Here is a 25,498-nt window from a genome sequence, read left to right on the forward strand (position 1 = left end):
ATAACACTTAAGAAATTCAGTATTCTCAGAATCAGAAGGCAGATCACAGAATGAAGACCTCTAGAGCCAGAAGGCTCTCTTATTTGATAACAGAGAAAACAAAGGCTAAAAGGTAAAAGGGACTGAGGTCGGAGAGCATGTGAGTTTGCTAGAAGCTAAATATAGTTAATGAACTGTAATGGCCCTTTTACCTGATGTGGAAAACCCACAGAGACTCACAAATTGATGGTACCTTTTGGATTGCTGAGAGTCACTTCTTCACCTCTCCAGAGACCCAGGTCGGCTCTCTGTAGTTCCTGAGATACAAGTGCATAAAACTCCAGTGTAGGCCCAAGACCGGTACCAACCTACAGGAGAACAAAAATAGAACGATTTCAAACTTCAGATCTGACGCTGCCTTTTAGACCAGCCAACCTTTCTGCAACGCAGACGCTAACAGCAACCATTTTTTGGACGTGTTATTGCCCAGACCATCCTGTCTTCCTTCCGTCTTGGTCGGCCAGAACAAGAACCAGCAGCCCTGTATTTCCTCTTTCTCCCCAGGACCTAACACTGTCACTGCAAGGGTCCAGCTCCTACACCAGTAACAGTACCACTGCAGCTGTCCTGCCCCCGGGGAATAAGATGGTTTTGTCTGAGTACCAATCTCTTTCCCGAGCTCTCATGGGTGAGCTATTAGCCTGAAACCAGTTCAAATGTCATCTCCTCAGGAGAAGCCTCCTTTTCTGCCCAGTTACTCTGCCCTCCCCCCCCTCTTTTTTCAGGACTTCTAGTTCAGCTACTTAAGTGCTTATCACATCACAGCACCGCAATTTTGTTACGGGCTCACATTTCTCACTCGAGGATAACTTTAATTCACCTTTGTATCTTCAGTGGTGCCTGGGCACACACCAGTCATTTAACAGAGGTTCGTTGAATAAAACAAGAATAAGGAAAGGCCAGAACCCACGCCAGCACCCACACGGCTAACTCAGCTTCGGAGCCTCACGGTGCACTAGCAACTCCGGAGAGCTTTATCGGTATGTACATGGGATGGGGAGAGCATGTCCTGAAGACTCTCAACTGACAGGTCTGATTTAGAGCCTGGCCCAGCTCCAAGGTGACTGCACAGCCTTGAATGGAAACCCCTCCTCTGTGACACATATCCTGTGTCCATGTTCACAGTCTCGTTATTCCTTCATGTTTCAAGGTCCTGCCAGCTCAGACCATAAATTAGATATTTGGCTAATGACAAGTTAGTATCATAGTTTATATGTTGCATCCACAGTCCTGGTGAAAAAAACGAGAGTTCCCTTATAGATCATTGTAAATAATTGGCCTTATTTTATTACCATAGTTACTTTTAAAACGTGCCTATACTAGTTCAAACGATAAGATGCAACCCACCAAATGTTTGACTCTAACTTTGCCAACAGTGATCTACCAGGCTGGATGCGGTGGCACCTTGGGGATCCACTTCCATCCCTTCGTTAGTTTTCCTCTACGGCAGTAAACGGCATCTGCGTTCACCCCAGACTCCAAAAAACCTTGGCTCATCTCTTTTCCACTCGCTGCATTCCAACCCATCGTTGAACACTGTAAGCGCCCCACCCTCACAATATATTCTAAACCGGTCACCGCCATCACCCCTCATCTGGGCTACCGCCAGCCCTCCTCCAGGGTCTCTGCACCAGCAAGCTTGGCGTCTCCTGTTCTAGGCTCACAGCACTGACAGAGGCCTCCGTCTCTCGCAAAAGCAAAAGCTCAAGTTCTTCCACGCAGGTCCTCCGTGACCCCTCCTACAGCTGGACTCCGACCTCCAGCCAGTCATTCTGCGACAGGCCAGGTGTCCGTGTCAGGGCTTTTGCTTCTCAGTTCTTTTGCTAGACACACCCTTCCCTAAATGGTAATGGCTCACCTGTGCTCAAAGGTCCTCTTGGGCCACCCTTTCCCTTCCCCATCGTGATCCATCTCATTTAGATTTTTCTTCATCATGCGGCCTAACATATACATATGTTAATAATATTATTAACATAATAATAATTATTACATAATAATATGTAATAAGGAAGTGCGTACTGGCCTTCCCAAACTGAACAAAGTTCTGAGATGGTAGGAATTTTGTATGTTTTGTTCTTCACTGAATACTGGGTAGTGGAGGAGAGGAAGAAGGGGAAAAAAGAGAAGCAGAGAAAAGAAAAAACTGCAGTAACATCTGATATCCACCAGAGGGCAGTTTAAAGCTGCTTAACTTTTTCTCCCTTTAGCGTAATTATCCTAGGTGAAAGAGAAATCACAAATCAGATCAAATTCCTTCATCCAAATAATACTGTTCTTTCTAAAGGCAAAACAGTCTTAAAATATTAAATGGCCTGGGTATCACTATAAACCCGTCACCACAGCAAATCTCTGTGAGGGTGGAAGGAACAGGTGGAAGCTGCTCTGGCATGGGGCGCCTGGGTGGCTCAGTTGGTTGGGCCTTGGACTTGGGCTCAGGTCATGATCTCGCTGTTTGTGAGTTCGAGCCCCACGTCCGGCTCTGTGCTGACAGCCCAGAGCCTGGAGCCTGCTTTGGATTCTGTGTCTCCATCTCTTTCTGCTCCTACCCCACTCGTGCTCTGTCTCTCTCTCAAAAATAAATAAAAACATTAAAAAAGAAAGAAAGAAAAAGATGCTCTGGCAATTCTTCCCAAGCCCTGCGCTGGCCAACGGTGCTGCTGTTTGCAACCTGATCTTTTCAGGCATCTTTGTTCTACTCAGCCACTCCAGTAAAAACGTAGGGAGTTTGCTTTTGCTTCATTTGTCTTTAAAGGAAAGAAAAGCATAAAGCTTTAGAAATAAAAACAGAGAAGACCAAGTTCTGACAACTTGTCTTACTCGAAGTGCTGCGAGTCTTTTTCTTTCAAAAGCTAACCCTTATGTACCAGCAATTACCATGTGCCACTGTTCTGTTCTGAGTGTTTTTCACACCTTAGCTCATTTAGTCATTCTAACAACATGATGAAAAAGGTCCATTTCTTACACACTTGTTGAGGCATCACCGAGGAGTTTACATAACATGCCCAATGTCACGGTCAGTCAGTGCTGGCACCAGGCTCCACAGTCCATGCTCCTAACGCTTCACCGCCCCAGAGGCTGGTCATTTGTAGCCCCAGTGAATCCTGAGGCTTGAAGACTCTCTGAGCCCAGAGACGGGTTTGGTTCTTCCCTGGCTCACCAATCATCCTTGTTCAAGCTAGGGCCCATTTTGATTTGACACTGTGAATTAGGATTCTTCTGGAGCTACTCTGAAGTCTTCCGAAAGGTCACCTGCAGACTTGTATAGTTGAATAGGATTTATGACCTGACACCCTTTCTATCTAAAAAGACAGTACTCCTCCCAACCCCTGTTCCCCACTGAAGTCAGCTCCTGGAGTCTTTTCCAGCGTCAGTAGTTAGGACCATCCATGAAGATTATAAGCTCATGATTTCTGCATCAGTAATTCATTCTTGATGATCCTCAGATCAATGTGATGCTACTCTGAACTTGTTTAGGCTCCAAGTAAGATGCAATTTGAAGAGAGGCACAAAGGATGAGAGGAGAGGAAAGGAAAGACATTCCTGGCAAGAAAACAGTATGTTGGAGTAAAAAAGTAGAAAGCATGTTAAAATAAATTCGGTAAAAGAAGTCAGAGCTGGAGCAGAGGTCTTGCAGTTTTATGAAGAAGAAACGTGGGCACGTAAACATCTAAATCCTGTATCCTCTGAGCAAGTGGCCCAATCACCTTGGAATCAAAACTCGATCCCAATTTCTTATCCCAGCATGCAAGGCCTTGCCCCAATGTCCCCTCACCCCATCACTTCTGGAGCCGGTACTCACTTCTGCTGCTTACCACACCACCAAGCCCAATCCTTTGCTCAAGCCACAGTATTTTTTGGTCCCTTAATGCTCCCACTCTCTTCCATGAAGGTCTAACTCTATGGCCTACTGGTCCTCATGGCTCCCAGGACAGTTGTACTTGTGTGAAAGTCTCGTTCTCTTGACACCTATATCACTCATCGGCCATATACCTTTGTCCTAGGACTTCCCAACTACACTGTAATATCCTTTGACCTCTGTAATCCTTTGAACTCTGCTATAACCTGTATCACTAGGGCGCCGTATACTTCCCAGTACAGAAGTACTTAGGGTTTTAATTTTGATGACCGAAGACTCTCAAATTATCTTTTCAAAAGTCTTAAGGAGAAGATGAAAATGCTTAAGAAAATGAGTGAAAATTCAAAGTCATACTTAAAATCACTTGCATACTACAGGTCATACTGTAGACTATTAGAGATTGTGCTATAACCCACATTTTATAGATAAGAAAAACGAGAGGCAGAGAGACTGGCTATTAGAAATAATTAGAAGGTTTGGATATTTCACGTCTCTAACAGTTTCAGAAGTCTGAAAATTCTGAAGTTTTGTCTTAAAAATATTTAGGGGAAAGAGGGAGGAAAGTATCCCCAAGAAACTCCGTATTTCATAGTAAAAAGAGAAAATAAGTATTTGGTGTACTGTCCTGGCTGTTTAAAAGCATCTCAAAAGAAATAAATGACAAAGATTAGAAAGGAAGTAAAACCATCTTCTTTCACAGCCGACACGACTTTCTAACAACACAGATCAGTAAACTGCACCTCTGGCCCACTTCCTGTTTTGTACAATCTGCAATCTGAGAATGGTTTTTACAATTTCAACAGTTGATAGAAAAATCTTGAATATTTCACAACATGTGAAAATTGTATTAACTATAAACTTCACTGACAAAATTTTATTGGAACATGGCCAGGCACATTTGTATACGTACTGTCTGTGGCCACGTTCACGCTTGTGCAAAGGCGAAACTGAGTAGCAGTGATGGGAGGCTGCAGGGCCCACACCACCTGAATCTGGCCCTTTATAAAAAGCTTCCCAAGCCCTGGAACCCTAAGTGATGTATTACAAAGTTATTACAACTGGGGTGCTTGGGTGGCTCAGTTGGTTAAGTGCTGACTTCAGCTCAGGTCACGATCTTGCGGTTCCTGAGTTTGAGCCCCATGCCAGGCTCTGTACTGAAAGCCTGGAGCCTGCTTTGGATTCTGTGTGTGTGTCTCTCTCTCTCTCTCTGCTCCTCCCCGACTCATGCTCGTGTGCACGTGCTCTCTCTCTCAAAAATAAAATAAATATTAAAAAAAAATTTTAAGTTATTAGAATAAGTTTAACAAGGTCGAAATCTGAGGGCCAGGGGAAAATTTCCTGGGATATATAAAAGCACAAACTAGAAAAGAAGAATTGATGAATTGGACTTTATCACAATTAAAATCTTCTGCTCTTCCAAAGACCTTTCACGGGGAAACTGAAAGATGAAGTACAAACTGGAAAGTATCTCTAAACACCTATCTCATGAAGAACTTGCGTCCAGAGTAATGAAAAACTCAACAACTTAATCATAAAACCCAATGATGAAAAAGCAGACAGAATGCTTGGGACACTTCTCCAGAGAACATGCATGAGTGGCCAATGAAACAAACGGGAATGAAAATATCATTAATCTTCAGAAAAGTGCAAATACAACACATTAAGACATCACTACAAACCCACCAAAATACCCCAAATTAAAAAGACAGTACCCAAGGGCTGGTGAGTATGTGAAGCAATTGAAATTTACACACTCCATCGCTGGTGGGAATGGAAAATGGCAAAGCTACTTTGGAAAACAGTTTGGTGTTTCTCATCAAGTAAAAACATGTCTTACTAAATAACTTATCAATTCATCCCTGAACTATTTACCCACGAGAAAAAAAAAAAAACCTAGGTCTACAAAGACTTGTACACAAATGTTCATAGCAGCATTATTCAGAAGTATCAAAAACTGGAAACTAGGGGTGCCTGGGTGGCTTAGTTGGTTGAGCGCCTGCCTCTTGATTTTGGCTCAGGTCATGATCTCACGGTTTGTGAGTTCGAGCCCTGTGTCAGGCTCTGCGCGGACGGCACGGAGCCCGATTGGGATGCTCTCTCTTCCTCTCTCTCTGCCCCTGCCCCACCCGTGCGCACTCGCGCGCTCTAAGATAAAGAAACTAAAAAAAAAACCCACAAAACTGGAAACTAAAATACGCATCCCCTAGTGATTGAACATTTTGTGAGATATCCCTACCAGAGACTCATACTAGTGATAAAAGGAAACAAACTGATATATGGAACAACAGGATGAATCTGAAAAGCACTACGCACTAAGTGTTAGAAGAATGACACAAATGGCTACGCACCACAGGTGTCCACTGCCTACTGCACTGCGAAAAAGACAAAACTATGGGACAGAAAACAGACCAATCAACGGTTGCCTGGGGGTGGGGGTGGGGTGTGTACATTTGGCCACGAGAATTTGTACAATTAGAACTGGACGTGTTAAAAGTGTGCATTTAGGGGCGCCTGGGTGGCGCAGTCGGTTAAGCGCCCGACTTCAGCCAGGTCACGATCTCGCGGTCCGTGAGTTCGAGCCCTGCATCGGGCTCTGGGCTGATGGCTCAGAGCCTGGAGTCTGTTTCCGATTCTGTGTCTCCCTCTCTCTCTGCCCCTCCCCCATTCATGCTCTGTCTCTCTCTGTCCCAAAAATAAATAAATGTTGAAAAAAAAAAAAAATTAAAAAAAAAAAAAAGTGTGCATTTATTACATAGGTTATCTATTTCGGTAAACGTAAATTTTTAAAAAGGCAGTTCAAACATTCTGAAAGATATGGCTTAAAACACTCTTCCACTTTATCAACCTAACAACTGCACAAACATTTGTTCTTAGGCAAGAAAAAAAACTCTCTCTTAATATACAAGTGAACTTTGGAAAATGGAGAGCTTAGATCACCAGCAGAGCACATCTCCAGTTTCCAGATAAATTTCCCAACTGTCTTTTAGAATTTCAGAGGACCAACAAACTCTTACGAAAGCACAAATGAAGCTGAAAAGCGTCAACACTCATAAGCTCACCTCATTCTCATACTGGATTTCTAACATGGCCCGCGAGCTCCCCAGATCCTGCATCACAGACTCGGCTTGTTTCAGCAGCTCCTCTCTGTTCACAGTACGCTAAAAAAAAAAAAAAAAGAAAGAAAGAAAGTACAAGGGTGAAGAAACTAGACTCATATTACACTATAATAAACAGGTGGCATTTATCGAAGTGCAAAAAAGAAAAAAAAAAATCAATTCAGTTGTTTTAACTGTTTCTTTAAAGCACGCCTCAGAAAAGGGTAAGAGAGTGGCCGCACGGCTACAAACACAGACAGCGAGGCTACATGGGAAGTGTCCTCTTGAGCCCACGACAGGTTCAGAAAATTCAAGGTGGAGAAGAAAGGATCTCTGTGACCTTGCCCAAGACCAGTGCAAGTCAGGGCTGCAGCTGCATGAACCACCCCCCAGGCACACGTACATTGATGTAATGGAGAAATAGGTATGGGGGTGGTTGGTGACACAGGTGAGCGGAAACTTCCTGGTTCCGACCTGCAGAAACTACAAACATCTACTCAGGAGATTCAGGAGGACAAAAGAGGTCCTGCTAGATTTCCAAATCCCATCAACACCACTGTTTACTCAATCCTAATGACACAAGTAACAATAGAAATAGCAAAGCTTAAAAAAAAAAAAAAAAAAAAAAAAAAAAGTACTTTTTTGTTTCTGCTTCTCATTCCTTCTAACTCCTCTTCTAATGTCATTACTAATGGCTCTCATGAGTCTTGGAGTGAAAGGTTTTGGAAGGACAGACCTGAGTAAGAATCTTCAGCACAAAAGAGGAAGATAAAAAGGCAGTGCAGGGTCAGCAATGTTGGATGGGGTCTCTGCAGGAATGGCTCAGAGCAGTGTGGTCAGATCTACGAATGTGCAGCCAAGATGAGAAGCCCAGGAAAATGAGATCAGCAGCACAGGGGCTGACTGGGCTTGAGCTGGGAATTACACCATGAATCCTGTTTCAGTCATTTCTGATCAGAGTGATTTGTGAAGGGAAGAAAGTGGATCTGATTCATTCTACCTACTGCATAAAGCATCAATTATAAAAGGGAGGCTACAGTTTGAGTTCGTAATTTAAAAAGGAAAAGAATCCTCAGTAAGAGAAGACGAGATTCTTTGTTGGCACAAGAGAGGAAAAAGAATTGCAGAAATTATTTCAGAAACAGGAAGAAGGGACTCTTCTTACCTGCCGGGTGAAGAAGAACCACAAAGAGCCCAGTTCCAAGAGCTTGAGAGTAAAACATCCAGGTGAGAAATCAGACAAGCCAAGAGCTGGCTGTGGCTGAGCTACGGCCCTGTCCCAACAGGCACGTTCAGGTGCACCCCATTTCTAGTTTCCCCATTACTTTCCAAAGGCCGGTTTGGTTTACCTTTGAATATCGGGGGGAGAAACTTACTTTTTTTCTATCCAATCTAGGTGCAACTCTGCTATCTTGAGAATCAGACTGGTTGATTTCTGGGTTGGTGTCAAGTAATCTCTGCATCGCTCGGTCCCGATCAAACGCAGTTACATAAAAAAGCATTTGCCGGGTATCAAAAGGGAAGAAAAATGGGCTGTAAAAAGATGCGATATAGACGATCTGAATTAGAATCAGAAACCATACAAACCCTTGTATTAGAAACAAGTTTTAATACGATACAGAATAATAACTGTAAACATAACCAAAAATGGTCTAGGCAAACTAATTTTGAACAATTTTCATAATTCTTTTATGAAATGTCTAAGTGATCAAGTAATAATGTATTAAGTAGTTTTTTGCTGTGAAATCTGAAATCCAACTATTCAAATCAGGTCTATTCAAGATTATCTTTGATCTACCCAAAGACCTTCAGGATGCATAACACGACTAGAGAAATTTTAAATTGAAAATAGAGTTTTAAGCCTGGTCACATTTCACTGCCATCCCATCCCCATGCCACATATACACAAATAATAGATAATGGCTTTACTAGCTCACGATTTTCCTCCCAGCTTTGGCATTTCTAAGTCACTCAAGCATGCCAAACAGCCATGCTGATTTCCAAAGAATGAACCCTACAGTAATACAGATTCTATTGCTTCATGATGTAGGATTTTGGTAGTTCTTGACACAGAGCGGCTAAAAGCACTTCCTTTGAAGACCCCAATATTCAACATTTGTTCTGTCCAATACAGGTAGCCACATAAAGATGTGGCTATGTGTGACTAAAAACTAATTTCTAACTTACTTAATTTTAATTGATCTAAATGTAAACAACTGTGTGTGGCTACCGACTATCATACCAATCAGTGCAGTTCTATGGTCTCTGAGAATGTAAGTCTGGGCCCAAACAGGCACAGAAAAATCAACTGACTATACCTTTGGAGTCCCCATTTTGTGATGACAGGGGATTTTAATCTCCTTAACGATCCTTGTGTACTTTCCTATTTCACACACATAGATACACACTGCCACAAAGATCTCGTACGAGCCCCAGCTAGCCTCCTCTGGATGCTAGAGCCACACTGAATATTCAGCAAGCTGTCATCAGATATGATAACGTCACTTAAACACATTTAAACAGGTTCATCAAAGACTATGCTTCTGTGACAAAATGTATAAAGACCAACACAACGATAACACTCCCAAAGTCGCCGTTTCAGAAATGATCGTCTTACCAGGTTTTTCCCAGTTCAGTCAGCCATGTTGGGATGTTTCCGGTCATGATCACTAGAGGATCTTGAAGCTGCCTGTTTGCTTTTGCTGTCAACTTACTGTTAATAAATTCACTAGTTGGAATAATCTCCTTGCACATTGCATTCTGTAAAATGTTAAAAAAAAAAAACAAAAAACCCAAAAACAAAAAGGTCTGCATGCAGGAAAACATTAGGATTATATCCACCAACTCTTTCTTTACCTCCAAATATGTACCCAGAGTGCCTGGATTCCAGCCGGTTCCCAACATACAATACACAGCTTTCCACAGGAGTGTCCCAATCTAAATACAACTTCTACAATGCCCAGCGGAATGGCCGAACTGCTACAGGGCACCAGTACTGTCCCAGTCACTGATGTGGCAGCTAACGCTCATGCGAGGCCAATTCCTTCATTCTGCTTTGTATTGTATAAATATCAAAGGTAGTACTTAACTTTCACTTCATTTTTTACTTAATATGTATTTTAACTTAGACAAATGGAACTTTTGTTTAATGGAGAAACAATTTTAACTATGTAAATTCACATTCATATTTCTTGTTGCAGCCTACCTTAATAAAGTTACAGCTAGGAAAACATTAATCCAAAATATAGGCCAGCAACGAAAAGTGGGGGAGGGGCGCCTAGGTGGCTTAGTTGGTTGAGCATCTGACTTCAGCTCGGGTCATGATCTCACAGTTCGTGACTTTGAGCCCCCCATCGGACTCACTGCTGTCAGGCTCCTCTGTCCTTCCCGTCCCTGATCTGTCCCAGCTTGTACTCTCTCAAAAAGAGTAAATAAACATTAAAAAAAAGAAAAAAAGTGGGGGAGAAGCTCCCACTGTGAATAAATTGTATTTCACTGGGCTATGATCCCTGCATTTAACCAAATCATTATTTCTGTTTCTAGTACAACAGAAATTCATCAACTACTAGACAGAAAACTATGGGTAGTGTGCCGTGAACACCACACCACGGGAACCATCATCAGCGGGCCACATTACTCACATCATACAAGTAATACCAGTATCGACTGATGGCATGTAGAACTCTTAAAAGAAGAATCACATCTAACGACGGGTCTTCAAAAGTTATATTTTCAGGTGGCGTGGATATGAGGTAAACTTCTAAAGGATTTGATACCGATGGGCACACTCCATCTAGAGGGCAAAAGATCAAAGTTAAGTTTGATCAAGGTTACAAAGACTATGCCAGTGGCACTGGTGTCACCTTATCACACCTAAAATAGTAAGCACAAGCTGTGAAGATGTAATGTTTGGTATCTTATTAGGGTATCGATAGCTTGAACATTTTTTCCCTTTTATCTTATACCAAAATCATCCAGGCTTATAAGAATTTCACTTGCCTCCCATATCAAAATAAACACTGACTGACTCATACGCATTTCCTCTTTCAACAGAAACAACAGCTGATAATAAAATAGCTGGGAAAGAATAAAGACAAAAGGACAAAATGTGTAAATTTAAATTCACAGATACAAATTTCTTGGATTTTTAATTTTCATATCCAGCTTAAAATGGCCATGTAAAATAGACAAACACTCCCAATTGTAAATCTATAAGAGATTTGGTTATTTCATTCAAGGCTTAGGATAGAAAAGACTGTGATGATTTCTGAGGGGATCTATGGATGCTTGTCTTCTTAGATTTCACTTAGTAGCAGCATGGGGGGGGGGGGGAAGGGGGCTGTGGGGGTGTGGACTGTTGCCATTTACTTTGTTACCATGCACAGGAATCAAAATCACAACATTATCACTACAGAAAACAAAGGGCAATTTCTAACACCAAAAACATAGAAATAAAAATTTCAAAATATAAACCCTTTAAAAAAGAACTTAGTTGTGGGGGAGGATGTGGGGGGGGGAGAACCACAGCAACAGCAAACCCCAAAAATATTTGTTACAATGTCCTTATTTCTGAGGACCAGAAAAATTTTCAGCAATTGACACCATTTAGTTTGGAAATCCCTGATAGGGATGGTCTCTGCGCAACGACCCTGCAGCCAACGCCCCGAGGCACTGCCACTACCACAGAAAAAACGTGGGGGGGGGGGGGTGAACGAGCACATGTAGACTGGAAAGAAATACTACAAAAGAAAAGAGCTCAGACTGGGAGATGCTACTCCATTCAGTAGTCATCGTATTACCTGGCAAAACTTTTCATTTCTTCTAGAACTGCTAGAGTACAATAAATGACGAAAATGAAGGGCCTGCCTAACCACGATCAGTCTCTTCTTCAGTAAATGTGCTCTACTAATGAAATGTGTTTTAGCCTTCATGAAAACAAATTTTTCATGGAAAGAGTATCTGAGTCTTTTCCAATTTTCTTTCCAAATTTAATTTTGCAGATAGTTAATTTTTCATTTGTGGTAATTTTGTATTTTCTAAATTATAAAGATTTGACTGCTAGGTATAAATCAGGACAAGAAGTCTACTGCCCCATGGCGATGGGTTTTCCCGTCCCTTACACGAACTTACCGTGCCATAACTCATCATGCTTTTTTGCATTTCTGGGGGATGTTTTTGTTGGAGCTGTTTGGGCTCTTCCTCTTTTACCACCAACACAATCTTTATTACTTTCTTCATCCTCTCGCACGGGTTTGTACCTAAATCGATTGGAGAGTATGTAAACTAAATGTAGATCTTAAGAATAAAAACTGTTCTACAGGGGCCAAAGGGTGACCCACAGACACTGGAGTTTCTAGAACTCTAAGATCTATCCAGTTTCTCTTGACTTCTGGGTCTGGAGAATTATCAATGGCACCGCTTCCAAAAAGAGACCACAAATAGACCACATTCCCAGGGGGGGCCACCTGAGGAACTCCGGGGGTGGTCCAGGGGAGAACAGAGCTCTTTAATTAAATGTAAGTAGCAGACATTCATTCACAATGTGGGAAGCTGCATCCAAGTGCCTCTAAGGGCTTAAAGATGCCAAGCTGCTCATCACCCAAAGGAACTTCATCTTATGGAGATGTTTCTGTCTTATTTAAAGATCTGAAATGAATCTAAAAAGGTGATGTAAGCTAGGATTACTGCCCTTGAACAAACACGTTTTCTAGCAGACATAACAAAGGTAAGCACACACATACGTATGTGCATGCGTGTAGGCATTCATGCAAAGTATTTGAAGTGGCTTTTGATAATAAAATGTAGGATTTGGGTCTCCTCCCCTTACTTAGGCCAGCCATTCACATGAATTCCCAAAACACACAAACAGTAACAAAGCTGATGAAAACCGAACGAAGTCATTTTACTTGCCATATTGTATGAGTCTTTGTCCAAATACCAGCTCTTCCCAGAGGATTGCTCTCATCGTCTGTGGACTCCCTTTCATCTTCAGCCTGTATACTGAACTGTCGGACTGCCTGATACACAGTCATGTTATACGGGAGCAAGTGTTCTCCAATGTAAAACTGTAGCCGGTGTCTCACATTTCCTGAATTTAAGAACTGAGCAGCCTAAATGAAGCAAAAGAAAATCCAGTTAAGCTACAGACCCTGAACTTCATCCATTACAACATGGTGAGAACAGCACCTTACCAGAGACTCGTCTATTTCCTCATCAGAGCCATCATCATCACTGTCTTCATCATCTTCTCTTACTCTTCCATACCCTAAGGATGCAAGAAGGCTGTTAAATTTCTAGCAACTTTACATGCCAGGGCCCACATATACCGGTTAAACTAATACGCTCTTAGAAAAACACGTGTATACTACACCTTGACCTATGAAACAGAAGGATTCAAGAAAACGGTCACATACAAAATGCCATTCCCACTACATTACATTCCAGCTGACTGTAAGCAGTCAGCTCCTAGGAAATTTACCACATTTCCACATACTACGTATTAAATAAATGATGGGAAGCCGAGTTCCTGAAGCTAGGTTTGAACAGAAGTAGTAATACAAGGGAAATCATTTATATATCCCCCAATATTCCCAGGCCACATGTACGTATGGAAACAAAACACACATATAGGGAAAGTACCTCTGACCACAAGGTATCTCTCGATAGCTTGTACCAAAGCCAGGGGATCAATCTTGACAGGCCCACCCTTCCACTGTTTCACATTTGCACAGTCTGGATGTCTTTGTAACTGGCATTTTAACTGATGGGTGTTGAAAAATTTTAAAGCCTGTGATCCTCTGTTGAGAGAAAAGCTCAAGATAATTTGTGAAAAAAAGTTATTCTATTATTTTCAAAATCAACATAATAATTCACACAAAAGCAAGATAATACAAACTGCATTTTTTAAGGCACAAAATAAGCACTTACTTACCAGTTACGTAAATAGTGAAGTCAGCAATTTGACTTACTTAAGTTGTTAAAGTAAGAAATAAAAGAGGGTGTGTATGCACGCATATGAGAACATTAAATCATCATTCTCTGTCCTACCATAAATCCAAGCGGGCAGAAATCCCTCCCCACCGAGATTTAGCCATTTCTCTAGAATAAACATTCCGCAACCACTGTGCATGCTCACTTCCGCCGTATTTTGCCACTGCCTAGCTAAATTCTATGGATTTAAAAACAAAAGAAAAAGCCCTCTTTTTTGCTTTCGAATGCTTCTGCTACAAAATTACTTTAAAAACTATCCTTTACAATTTACTTCACTATATTCTTTTGAATGAAGCAGTTCAAGAGCTACACCAGTCTGACCCTGGAAATGAGAATTAATCGCTCATTTCTGAAAAAGGGCTGACAACATCAAGACACAGGCAAGCTTAAAATGCAGTTCTCTTTAAGATTCCAGAAGGCATGCAAACTGGGGTATTGGAGAGGAATATTGCATTAAACGGATACATATGTAAACATACATACTTTACACAAATCTGGGTGAAAATGAAAAACATCATGGTTTTCTCAGGCATAGATGAGGTGCCCCCTTGTTTCATAAAATCCTCCAGTAGGATGATTAAAACCGAATACCACTTTCTATATTAATTTTCAAAGCCAGAAAAAGCCCTAGGCCACACTGCTCCCTCTATCTGATCCAGTAATGCATATTGTTTTAATTCAATCACAAATTTAAATGCTTTCAAAATACATCAGACTGTGTATTTTTAAACCAAACTGATCTCAGGGGCACCTGGGGAGCTCAGTTCTTAAGCATCCGACTCTTGCTTTTTGGCTCCGGTCATGATCTCACAGTTCCTGAGATGGAGTCCCGTATGGGGCCTGCATTGGTAGCACGGAGCCTGCTTGAGATTCTGTCTCCCTCTGGCCCTACCCTGCGCACACATGTTCGCACTCTCTCTCAAAATAAATAAACTCAAAACAACCAAACTAATTTCTTATTTTGTATGCTTCCAGTCATGACATTCTAGAAACCTTGTAACATTCCATAAAATACAATAATGAACCTTTACAGTGAATTCTTTCTGTAGCACTTCATGAGTCCAATAAAAGTAATATATTACAGAAAAAAATAGAAAGTTTTATTAGAACAAGAAAACTTCAAAATAAGCTTATTTGTTAAAACCCATCAAAGGTATAATCACATCACACAGGAAATCACAATACTGCACAGAATGCAAATATTTTATCATCCATGCCTGTAAAATTCACGGAGAAGCATTCTGTATTAAAGTAATGAAACACTAAGCTTATTACAGGTTGCCAACACAGTCATTGGGTTATAGATTTCCAAAACACCATGTTTAAAAAACACAAGGGGTGGATTTCAAATATAAAGAGTATTTTTCTTCAGCCATTACTACCAAATGGTCTTTGGGCAGATGAAGATATTACCAGACCTCTTGCCACTTTACCTCAACAAAATGAAGCACAAAGTCCAATGGCAAGGGCACACCCAAGCCATGATTCTTACCTGCCTCCTGTCCCATTCCCACTGGGGAAGTCATGTACTTTGACTGGAAACTGTTCCATCTGGCTGAGGCAGTTGTTCATCTTGTGAACTAATGCCAACAAAGGTGCATTACCCACTGGTTCTACTCTTCCAATGGGCTCTTCTCCAGGAAGCTGAAGTTATAAATAAACCAATCGGTTAAGCAAGGCCTCCTGAAAATGGAACACTGCTCAACAAGAAAATTAAACAGGCAGTTTTGCAGAAGAGAACCATTCATTTATTCTCTTTTATCTCTTGATACATTTGGTTGGAATGGTTACTTCCAAATAAATTATTTCAAAATAGAGACGCTTTTTGTGCAGGTCCACAATCCTTTATTCCTAGTTCCTAGGTCCAAAGGGCTTGAAAACACAACTTGTGTGGTGGTGAAACCTGACCCAGATACAAGGTTATCTGCAGTCTTTACGTTTATTTAGTAGGAACATTCACATGCTTTGCTGCAAAAACATTTAATGTGTGTGGAGTGTTATTTATCCACTGGGGATATCAGGTAATATCTATGTACTGTATTGAAGAACTTGTGAAAACCATCCAGCCCCAAGGAGTTTCAGTTAAGAGATTACATACCTACCTGTACATAATCTTAGGCATAGTATAAAACCACATCCAGTATTGCTACACATCTAATGCATCTCTAACAAATACCAACTCTGCTTCAGGTAGCTCAAGTTAAAACAATACAAGAGGGGTGCCTGGGTGGCTCAGTCAGTTAAGTGGCAAACTCTTCATTTAGGCTCAAGTTATGATCCGAGGTTGGTGAGATGGAGCCCCACATTGGGGTCCATGCTGGGCATGGAGACTGTTTGAGCTTCTCTTTCTCCCCCCTCTCTGCCCCTCCCCCCGCTCCCTCGCGCTCTCTCTCTCAAAACTAACAATAAAAAAATTAAAATTTGAAAGTAATAAAACAAGAAATGCTCAAAATGACTACAAACACTGAAAGGAAGGCATAGTGAAGTAGTTTCCACTAACACACAGAATCATCCTTAGCCCTACTACACAGAAGATCCAGAGACATCTCCAGGGATGCCTTATCTCAAGTAGTTGTCAACAAGTAGAATGATGTTAAGTCAATATTGTCCAAGAATAGGTACATTCTTGCTCTTACCCACTGAGGCTGAAGGTAGGGGAGCCTCTTTGTGGCCTCTGCTCTTGTAATCCAGATTGTAAGCGGTGAGTAAGTACTCTCGAATACAACTGTTAATACTGTATTTTATATGCAAAATGGAAATGTCCACTCTATCTTACGTCTATAGCTATGTTTACTGTATTTCCACTACAATATGTTTAAAAACAAATATTGAGCATAAACACATTCACAAGTGAGAGACTACTATTAACGACTGGGCTTACAGGAAAAACAAAGACTCAGGATAACATGGATCATAAAAACTGTGGCACTTGCACCATTAAATCACCATTCTGTTGCTTTACTAGTGTATGTGATCTATAAAAGACCAAGGAATCCGACTGTGTATCAGAAGCTAGAAGCTTTACCTGAGTACCTTGACCAGCACCTAATGGAAATCATGGAGATGAAAATACACACATTAGTGAGCAAAGATTCCCGTAATAACATACACAAGCATTATAGACAACTTACTGGTGAAGAAAAGAATACATGAAGGAATCTCTTTAATCTGATCTCTCTGCTCACAGCATCCTTTTCACTTTTAGATGTCAAATAAAGCAACAGCTGCTTCACGAATCCACTATGCTGGATTTCAAATGATGAAACGTCTGACTCTGAGACTATGCTACGGATTTCTACAAGGCACTCAGCTCCACCATCCACCTGCAAGAGTTGGGAAGAGTATTTCTATATTATTTAAACAGTCCTCACTAAATGCACAATTTACACGTCCCCCAAAGGAACAGAATACATTCTCAACACCTTTAAAAAAGAAGGCAGGGGAAGTGATGCATTCTTGGTAGATCCTTGGAAAATACGATCTTAACCAGCATCCACAGTACTAACATAGAAAAGTCTCACACTCAACCGATGTAAAACAAACAAAATAAATAAAGACAAACAATGAGAATATAAATTGAGGGGTAAAGAGAACACCAGAAGGAGAAGATTAAAACAGAATATGAAGTGTGGCTTTAAATTAATACATTTAAGGGGCGCCTGGGTGGCGCAGTCGGTTAAGCGTCCGACTTCAGCCAGGTCACGATCTCGCGGTCCGTGAGTTCGAGCCCCGCGTCAGGCTCTGTGCTGGCAGCTCAGAGCCTGGAGCCTGCTTCCGATTCTGTGTCTCCCTCTCTCTCTGACCCTCCCCCGTTCATGCTCTATCTCTCTCTGTCCCAAAAATAAAATAAACGTTGAAAAAAAAAAAATAAAAAAAAAAAAAAATAAATAAAAAAAAAAAAATAAATTAATACATTTAAAACCTAGATGAAATGGACAATTTCTTGCAAAACATGTACTACTCAAATTGCTCAGGGTGCACAAAAAAATGTAAAAAGGCTAAGAATCAGATGAAATTTAAACAGTTTATTCAACCTCCCTCTTCAACTACTATGAGACCCAGTGAGGTTAGGGAGGGTCCCATCCACTCTAATACCCAGAGTTGAGGAGATATTGTCAAGGGACATTTCTCGAGTCTCTTCTTTTGTCAAGAAATACGAGTTGTGAAGAGAACAAAGTCAAGGAAGAGATTTCCCAGTACCGTTAATGATAAAATGATGAAGCACGAAAGTCAAGGGACTCGTTACAGAAACGTCAGTGCTAGAGGTACACGTCTAGCTAAAAAGTTGATCTAGGACAGCAAATCCGTGGAAAGCCAGAGAGTCATCAAGGGAGGAACAGGAAGACAGAAGAGATGCCAAAAGAGACTGTGAAGGACCAGCAAGGTGCACCCAACGCGGTACCTGGAGGTTGAGTTGTTCGGTCGCAGCACAAAGTCTCTGAAGGACATTCAGTGCAGGGTTGCTTCCATCCATGTTCTCAGAACTGAAGTAACGTTCTACAAATTTATGCGCTTGTTCCTTAATCCAACCTTTAATTTTTTCTCTGCACAAAGGAAAAACAAGATGTTAAACTTAGTCTCAGTGTACAAAAAGGATTTCGACTATAACTACCCAAAGGCAAATTGCTGCTACATTTTTAAAAAAACCTTTTGGGCCTATGCTTATAGATTCATGAACTCAGATTCCATATTAACCAAATTTAAGTGTCATTTTGAAAATGGGTTAAGGTGTACTAGAGAAATGCACAGGTACTTAAAATATATTTCAGGTCATTACATGAAACATATACAAAAAGTTCTAACTCCCTGGAACTCTACCACATTAATAGTTTCCTTCCTAACTATTCGCCTGATAACAACTTGACATGACTGTTTCATTGGGTACAGACACACTTGGTTTGTCCTTTATTTGTGTTCCTTGGAGAGGTGAGGTAAAGAACTATAGACCAGAAACATGCACCTGTTAGATGTACAATTAACTGAAACCTCGCTGCTTAAATTACAAATTCTGATGGCTTTAGAAATACACGTGCTTAATTATTATTAAATGAAATTCAGAAAAACAATAATGCAACCAATCAACCAAACAAAAAGAGCCTGTTTCTTTGCCAGTGGAATCTGATTTTTAAAAATTTCTTGGTTGCAGAGGAAATAATCCATGTTGGCGTGCTACATCCAGAGTCAAAAGAACAACTCTAGAGGGTTTTTAAGAAATAATTGTTAATAGCCACAAATTGGTGTGTGAAACAGTTTAGCTGATACAGTTCTAAATTTCTTAAGACCAACCAACCGACCTCTACTCTAAGATCTTTGAGTCCTAATGTAAAGGGTAGAGGAAGGGGATCAGAGAAGCAGATGAGCGTGTGTGCGTGTCTGTGTGTGCATGCAGAAAATGCCAGCTTTTACTTGTCTAGAATAAAACTGAGGAACAGGTTCCACGGGGAGAATTTATTTGGTTTTGAACGTCTACAACTCCCAACGAGAAATGTTGAAACATGTTTTAAGATGTAAGATTGAAATTCAGGACAAAGCCAGGCACGGAGTTCAAGAACTGAGAAATCTACTTCATCTTTGAGCAACACCACTACTGAACATAAATTAAAGGTCTGTGTCCATGTTTCATCTCCATACAATACACGTGCTGCCTGAAATAATGCTGAGTTTTGCTAATCCCAAGCACAGAAGCAATAGATGATTCCCCCACTTCACCTATTATTGGAGATGGTGTCCTTTGAGGCAGCCCTGGCAAGACCACTGACTCCCGCGGTTCGTGCTGGTTCAATGTTGTTGCTGTTGGACTGTGCGCTTAACCTTCCCCACGTTTTTGGATTCAAGCTTGCCAGGAAAGAAGATTTAGGTGACTGAGTAGTGGTGGGGCTTTTAGCTATGAGAAGAAAAGGGAATAACGGTTAAACCACTTTAGTGTAACTGATGAAAACCAACTGAAATTTAACATTCCTGTTCTTATGAGATGAATTAGCTGAAACAACTTAGAACCCGGAGTAAACTCAGGTGTACTTCAAAGCTATCAGCAGCTTTCGTAAGATACGTGTCTCTAACTGGTACCATCTTTCCCTCTGCCTTCCACCCCCACAGTGTCACCAAAGGAATTACCTTGATTGTCTACTTTGTCATCATCTCTTGGAGGTGAATACTTTGGCCTTCTTGGCCCTCGTTTTGGCAGTCGCTTTCTCTTTAGAACATCGCTTAATCGACTATCACATGAGAAAATATGGGAGAAGTTTAGCAATTACCACGATTTATTATCACTCACTGAAAAGCAAGCTAAAATGGCAGAAACAAGGAGCTGTAAAATACTGCCATAACGGTATTTTTCATTCAGTGATTACCTATTTAATGCAGACTCTGCTCCAGTCATGATCTAAGAGGTATAGAGACACAGAAGATGATGCATTCAGAAAAAGCTATTTGACTATACTGAGCTACTAAAAGTAAAACCAAATAGACTATTTGAATAATCCTGTGGTAAACTCTTACTATAAAATGTTGTACACGTACAGTAAAGTACATAAAACAAATTTACAATGCAAAAATAAAAATTTAAAAAGACCTACGCTATCAAACTAGAAATAGAATGTTAAATCTGATTACCGTATTTCTTCCCTAACCTAAATGACAAGAAGTAAAATATACATGACATTGAGTGTTAATGTTATCAAAATGCTTTCCTGACACTGCCCAAAGTAATTTCACGGTATACAACTGCCATAACATCCTAAATGAATTCATTTATAAATAGTTTAGGGATTAAAAAAAAAAAAAAAAAAAACCTCAAAATTACCTATAAACAGATCAAATCATAGTATGAATAACCTATTCTGAATTAGAATACCTGAAATAGAACGTACGTAGCCTGTCTTATTTTCACTATTCCTAACAGTAGAAATAGTTTGAAATTATCAAATGATTCTTAGAATAACAAAACCATGTAAGATAGATAAGATGGGAAAAATGTTCTGGTTCAGTTGGTCTGTGACCCACAATAAAATTAGAAAAATTTGAAAAAGTTTTAAAGTTCTTCCAATATCTGATGTCTATTAAAAACACTAATGTGTTTGGGGAGCCTGGGTGATCAGTTGGTTAAGCGTCCAACTTTGGCTTAGGTCACGATCTCACAGCTTATGGGTTCGACCCCTGCATTGGGCTCTGTGTTGACAGCTCAGAGTCTTGAGCCTGCTTCTGATTCTGTGTCTCCCTGTATCTCTGTACCTCCCTTGCTCATGCTCTCTCTCTCAAAAATAAACATTAAAAAAAAAAAAAAAAAAAAAAAAACCACAACAATAATGTGTTTATGCTTGACAAGCAAAATGAGTGAAAGTCCAGATATGTATGGGTAAAAAATTCCCCCTTTACAAATTTATATGAACTTTTCATTAGAAACCATATTAAAAAGAAATGGAACCACTTAAAACTCCAAAAGGTTCTTTCCATTTTGTTTTGCTTTTTTTTTAGAATTTTCAATTATTAGACTATAATCAAGTCTAATCCTTCAGTGGCTCAGAAACAGCGTCTTTCTCTGAGCTGCATCACATCTCACCAAGCGCCTGATGTCTAGGGCACCATGCCTGCAGTAGTGGAAGTTACTACAGCAGCCAGGGGGAAGGAATGGGGCTGGAAAGGAAGGAAGAAGAGAGGCAGGCGGACAAATCCAACTAGAGAACAGAGAAGGTGGAGGGTCTCCAGTATTGTTCAGGCCCAATCTCACAGGACTGGATCGCTGACACAGGCACCACCCAAACCTAGAAGTTTCCTAAAATAACAGCCACTGTGTCAGAAGTCCCAGCGGGTAGCCCAAGTCCAAATGCCAAAATTCATACTTAAGCTAGAGCGGATAACTGCCACCAGGTGGCACCAAAAGGAGCTGGGATCCTCAGCTGGCCAGCTTCTTAGAACAATGCTACCTTGCAGTTCACAGAGGTTCAATTTTTGGACCTCACTTATTGACTATATGTTTCACCCAGATCCACGTTACAACTTAAAAGGAGTAAAAAGGAATATTACACGGAGTACACTCTGAATTCCAGAACCGAGTCTGGTTGATCATGCACCATTCTTACAGCCATATTAAGTTTCTGATGTCAAAGAAACAAAAACACTTTAGAGTATAATTTGTTTTAACCCAACAAAATGAAAGCTAATATGAGGGTTTGGTGGCGATGTTCTCAGTAGCACAGTACAACAAGGGGATTAAAAACAGATAAAGAGGTGGAAGCAGACACACTTAAGAACTCCCATTTTCCTTTACTAAGAGCAAAGTTCTCATTTGCCAATGGAAGATAAATGGGAAGTCAGGTTTTTCCCTGTACGTTCTAAAAATTCTAATTTTTAATATTTTTCATATGTCACTACTTGGATGTCTCAAACCTGGAATGTATGCTACAATGCAGTAAATACTCGCAAGATCAGGGAATTAGAAATGAGGGCTCAAATCCTACATCTGTAAAAATCAGTGTGTGACTTTGGCACATCATTAACTTCTCTGAGCCTCAGCTGCCTTCACTGTCCCTGGAAATACCTAGTATCTCTTGTGGTTCCTAAACATGGCTTTGTAATACATGTTCAGTTTCTTCCCACCCATTCCCATTAAAGGTCTAAGAAGATACAGACGGGAAAATACAGGGTGTACTCTCGAATATTTTACCATTTTATTCCCTATGGGAATCTCAGGTACCAGGAGACAGTTAAAGGCAAAGAGCATAAAAACCACCACAGAACTCTGACTTACCCTTGAGGGCTCAGATCTAAAGAATCATCTCTGCTGTGCTGCAAGCTGGGGGATCCCACGTCAGCCGCAGCATTAGTGGCAGCCGTGGCTGTTCCACTGCTGACTGACGTCGTGGACCCCAAGGATCCTGACCCATTCGTACATGCCTTTGGTGGACTTGTCAACAAAGACTCTGATTCTGCTAAGTGTTTTACTTGATGCATTACACCTATACAGTAACAGATTTAAAAGAGTCAGTTTTAATTAGAACCACCTCCCACGATTACAAAATCCCTAAATGCTAAACAGGGAATGAATCAAAAGTATCCAGCAAATTGGGGGGGTAGGAGTGGGGGTGGAGGCCCTTAGGTGCCAGGGTTTTCAATTGACCCATTCGAAAGAGTCGTAGGCAAATTCAACATTAAAGAAAGATATTGATATTGATATTGATATTGAAAGATAATTATTTTGAACATCATCTAATATTCAAAACCTGGTAACAGGAAGTTTTAATAGGGTCACACATAAATACCTACTGAAAATTCAAAATACCCATTATAAAAACAATCAACTACAAAAACACAGTAGCGCACCTGTGGTTCGATCGCCACAAGTAAAGAAAGACCTGCTACGATTATTAACCAGCTTCAAATGCTACAATGAGACGAAAGTAACCGTGACGCTGCTGCCAGAAGAGAGAACACCAGCAACCCAAGGATGGGGATTTTCACATCCTTGGAGGTGTACAAGGAGAGCCGAACTGTAACTCATGAAGGCAGGGGTTCATATCTGGGCTAGAATCACAGGAGAATGTAGGTGGGGCGGAGGGGAGTGCCACGAACTATTAACTGTACGCAAAGGTGTATGTCTGAGTATATGAGCGCATGTTCACACATTCACGTTTTTTCCGGGATGGAGTCCAGAGTTTTCCATCAGATTCTTAAAGCAAACAAAAAAACCTCACAAGACCGCAAGATGTCTGAATGATCTCAAACTTCAGGCGTTGACTCCACAAATACTGTTTGCAGCAATCATATGCCAGACTGTGCGCAAGGTACTAAGAATATGACCATTGGCGAGAAAAATGGACTTAGGGCACTTACTGGGGAGAAAAAATAATTTTTATAAGAAATTGCAAATAGAGTAAACTGCTCCTCAGAGAGAAAATACAGTGCTGATGGAACACACAGCAGGAGGATCTAACACAGATTCTAGAAGGCAAGTCCTCAGGAAAAAAATGACAGGTGGAACTGGACAGAACAAATGCCAGATGCAAAGTAGCTGAACTAATCAAGCACCCCCCCCCCCAAACTTCATAATGTATACACTATATGACTATCTGGGGGGTGGAAAATTCAATTTGATGGCATAGTGTTCTTATACATGTAAAAAAAAAAAAAAAATCACTTTGAGAAAAAGACATACTCTCATAAGACTTCCAAATCAGAGGGCAGAATATATCCGAAAGGTAGAACTAAAGGCTAACACCAAAACCAAGATACAAAACAAATTATAAGATAATCCAAGGCTAAAAAAACCACATACCAAATGTTTATGTGAGCACAGAAACATCTATTCATACAGGCACCCCATTTGTAAACCACAGTTATGGAGTTTGCTTTCCACTTCAAATAAATATGTAGCACTGGAATTTTTTTTTGACTGTTTTTTAAACAAAACTAGTAAAAAATGGTGAAAGCCTCTTCCTATTTAGTACTCTTACACTAACAGGACTACAGCATTCTCAAGATGTGAAGAGATACAGAGCCAGCATCAGGTGATGAAAGAAGAAAAAACAGATCATTTGCAGAAAGAACTAGAACTGTGGGTAAGATGGAAGATGAAGCTAAGGATTAATTCAGTATAAAAACACCATGATCTCCTGTGTCCTCGCAACACCAAAGTATCTCTAAAAGACCAAAAGAATTATAGAGACCTGTTTATGAGAAAGAACTTCTTTTAATATCTTGGTATGCTTGAAAAGGAGAAAACACCTGAATGAGCAACAACAGTCTTTGAGGTCTTCAAAAAGAGAACAGACAAGTACCATCTCTCCTAGGCTGATTTCCACATTCAGATTCCTCAAATCAGGGGACCAGACCAGTTGCATACTAAAGATTTCAGTACATAAATAAATGAAGCCTAAAAATATTCCACTAGGCACACAACGAAGTAAATAATAATCCCTCTTACAAGTGTTCTGATCTACTAATGGGATTCACTGGGAAAGAAAGTGGCCTCTGACTTTCTCAAGGCGTCTTTATGGGAGCTGCACATTATCTACATGAAAGGAAATGTTAATGATTACTTCTGGGCCATAAACATTCAAATCGTTACAACTTACTGTTTATCAACAGACTGTGAATCTCACACAACTTGTATCAACAGATTTTACAAAGGACACACCCTGTATGTATGTGAGCTGTAAGGATGGAGACTTCTCACGTAAGAGGTTGTTCGGAATTAGAACTATACATGCTATTGCAATACTATGTAAACGAAAAGATTAGCCATTAATGAATGAGTATGGAGGACATTACCTTCTCTTCTGAAGTAAACACTAAAAATATCAGGTAACTTCTGCATTAAGATCTCTGCCATCTGAAGCGCTCCGACTACTATCTTCAGGTCTTGGCTTGACAGCATGGAAGCAATGTGACTAAAAAAAGAAAGCATTCATATATAAAACATCTGTCTGAATGTGAGAATTATTTTGGGCCATACTACTTTAACTTTGAGAGCAAAACATTTTAATTATGAAAACAGTCCACTACAACGACAAGTTTTTCTTAA

The 25,498-nt window shown here is 40.6% G+C and overlaps 1 protein-coding gene across 43 annotated transcripts in view; it reads right to left on the reverse strand.

Moving 5' to 3' along the window:
• The window catches only part of TRIP12 (thyroid hormone receptor interactor 12), a 139,894-nt gene that overhangs the window by 10,096 nt on the left and 104,300 nt on the right, over positions 1–25,498 (reverse strand). For 33 of the 43 annotated variants that reach the window (XM_045481596.1, XM_045481588.1, XM_045481624.1 and 30 more), the window contains 16 exons: positions 25,246–25,364; positions 22,727–22,934; positions 20,095–20,195; positions 19,690–19,864; positions 18,383–18,524; positions 17,112–17,303; positions 15,473–15,624; positions 13,630–13,802; positions 13,182–13,255; positions 12,901–13,100; positions 12,121–12,248; positions 10,632–10,783; positions 9,608–9,750; positions 8,367–8,523; positions 6,955–7,053; positions 233–347 (listed from right to left, as the gene is read on the reverse strand). In XM_045481596.1, the coding sequence (XP_045337552.1) occupies positions 233–347; positions 6,955–7,053; positions 8,367–8,523; positions 9,608–9,750; positions 10,632–10,783; positions 12,121–12,248; positions 12,901–13,100; positions 13,182–13,255; positions 13,630–13,802; positions 15,473–15,624; positions 17,112–17,303; positions 18,383–18,524; positions 19,690–19,864; positions 20,095–20,195; positions 22,727–22,934; positions 25,246–25,364 (2,330 nt within the window). The remainder of the gene's footprint in view (positions 1–232; positions 348–6,954; positions 7,054–8,366; positions 8,524–9,607; positions 9,751–10,631; positions 10,784–12,120; positions 12,249–12,900; positions 13,101–13,181; positions 13,256–13,629; positions 13,803–15,472; positions 15,625–17,111; positions 17,304–18,382; positions 18,525–19,689; positions 19,865–20,094; positions 20,196–22,726; positions 22,935–25,245; positions 25,365–25,498) is intronic. The other 10 variants (XM_045481618.1, XM_045481629.1, XM_045481619.1 and 7 more) reach the window with 1 other exon arrangement.

Source organism: Leopardus geoffroyi, chromosome C1 (assembly GCF_018350155.1).
Source record: "Leopardus geoffroyi isolate Oge1 chromosome C1, O.geoffroyi_Oge1_pat1.0, whole genome shotgun sequence".
NCBI classification, from domain to species: domain Eukaryota; kingdom Metazoa; phylum Chordata; class Mammalia; order Carnivora; family Felidae; genus Leopardus; species Leopardus geoffroyi.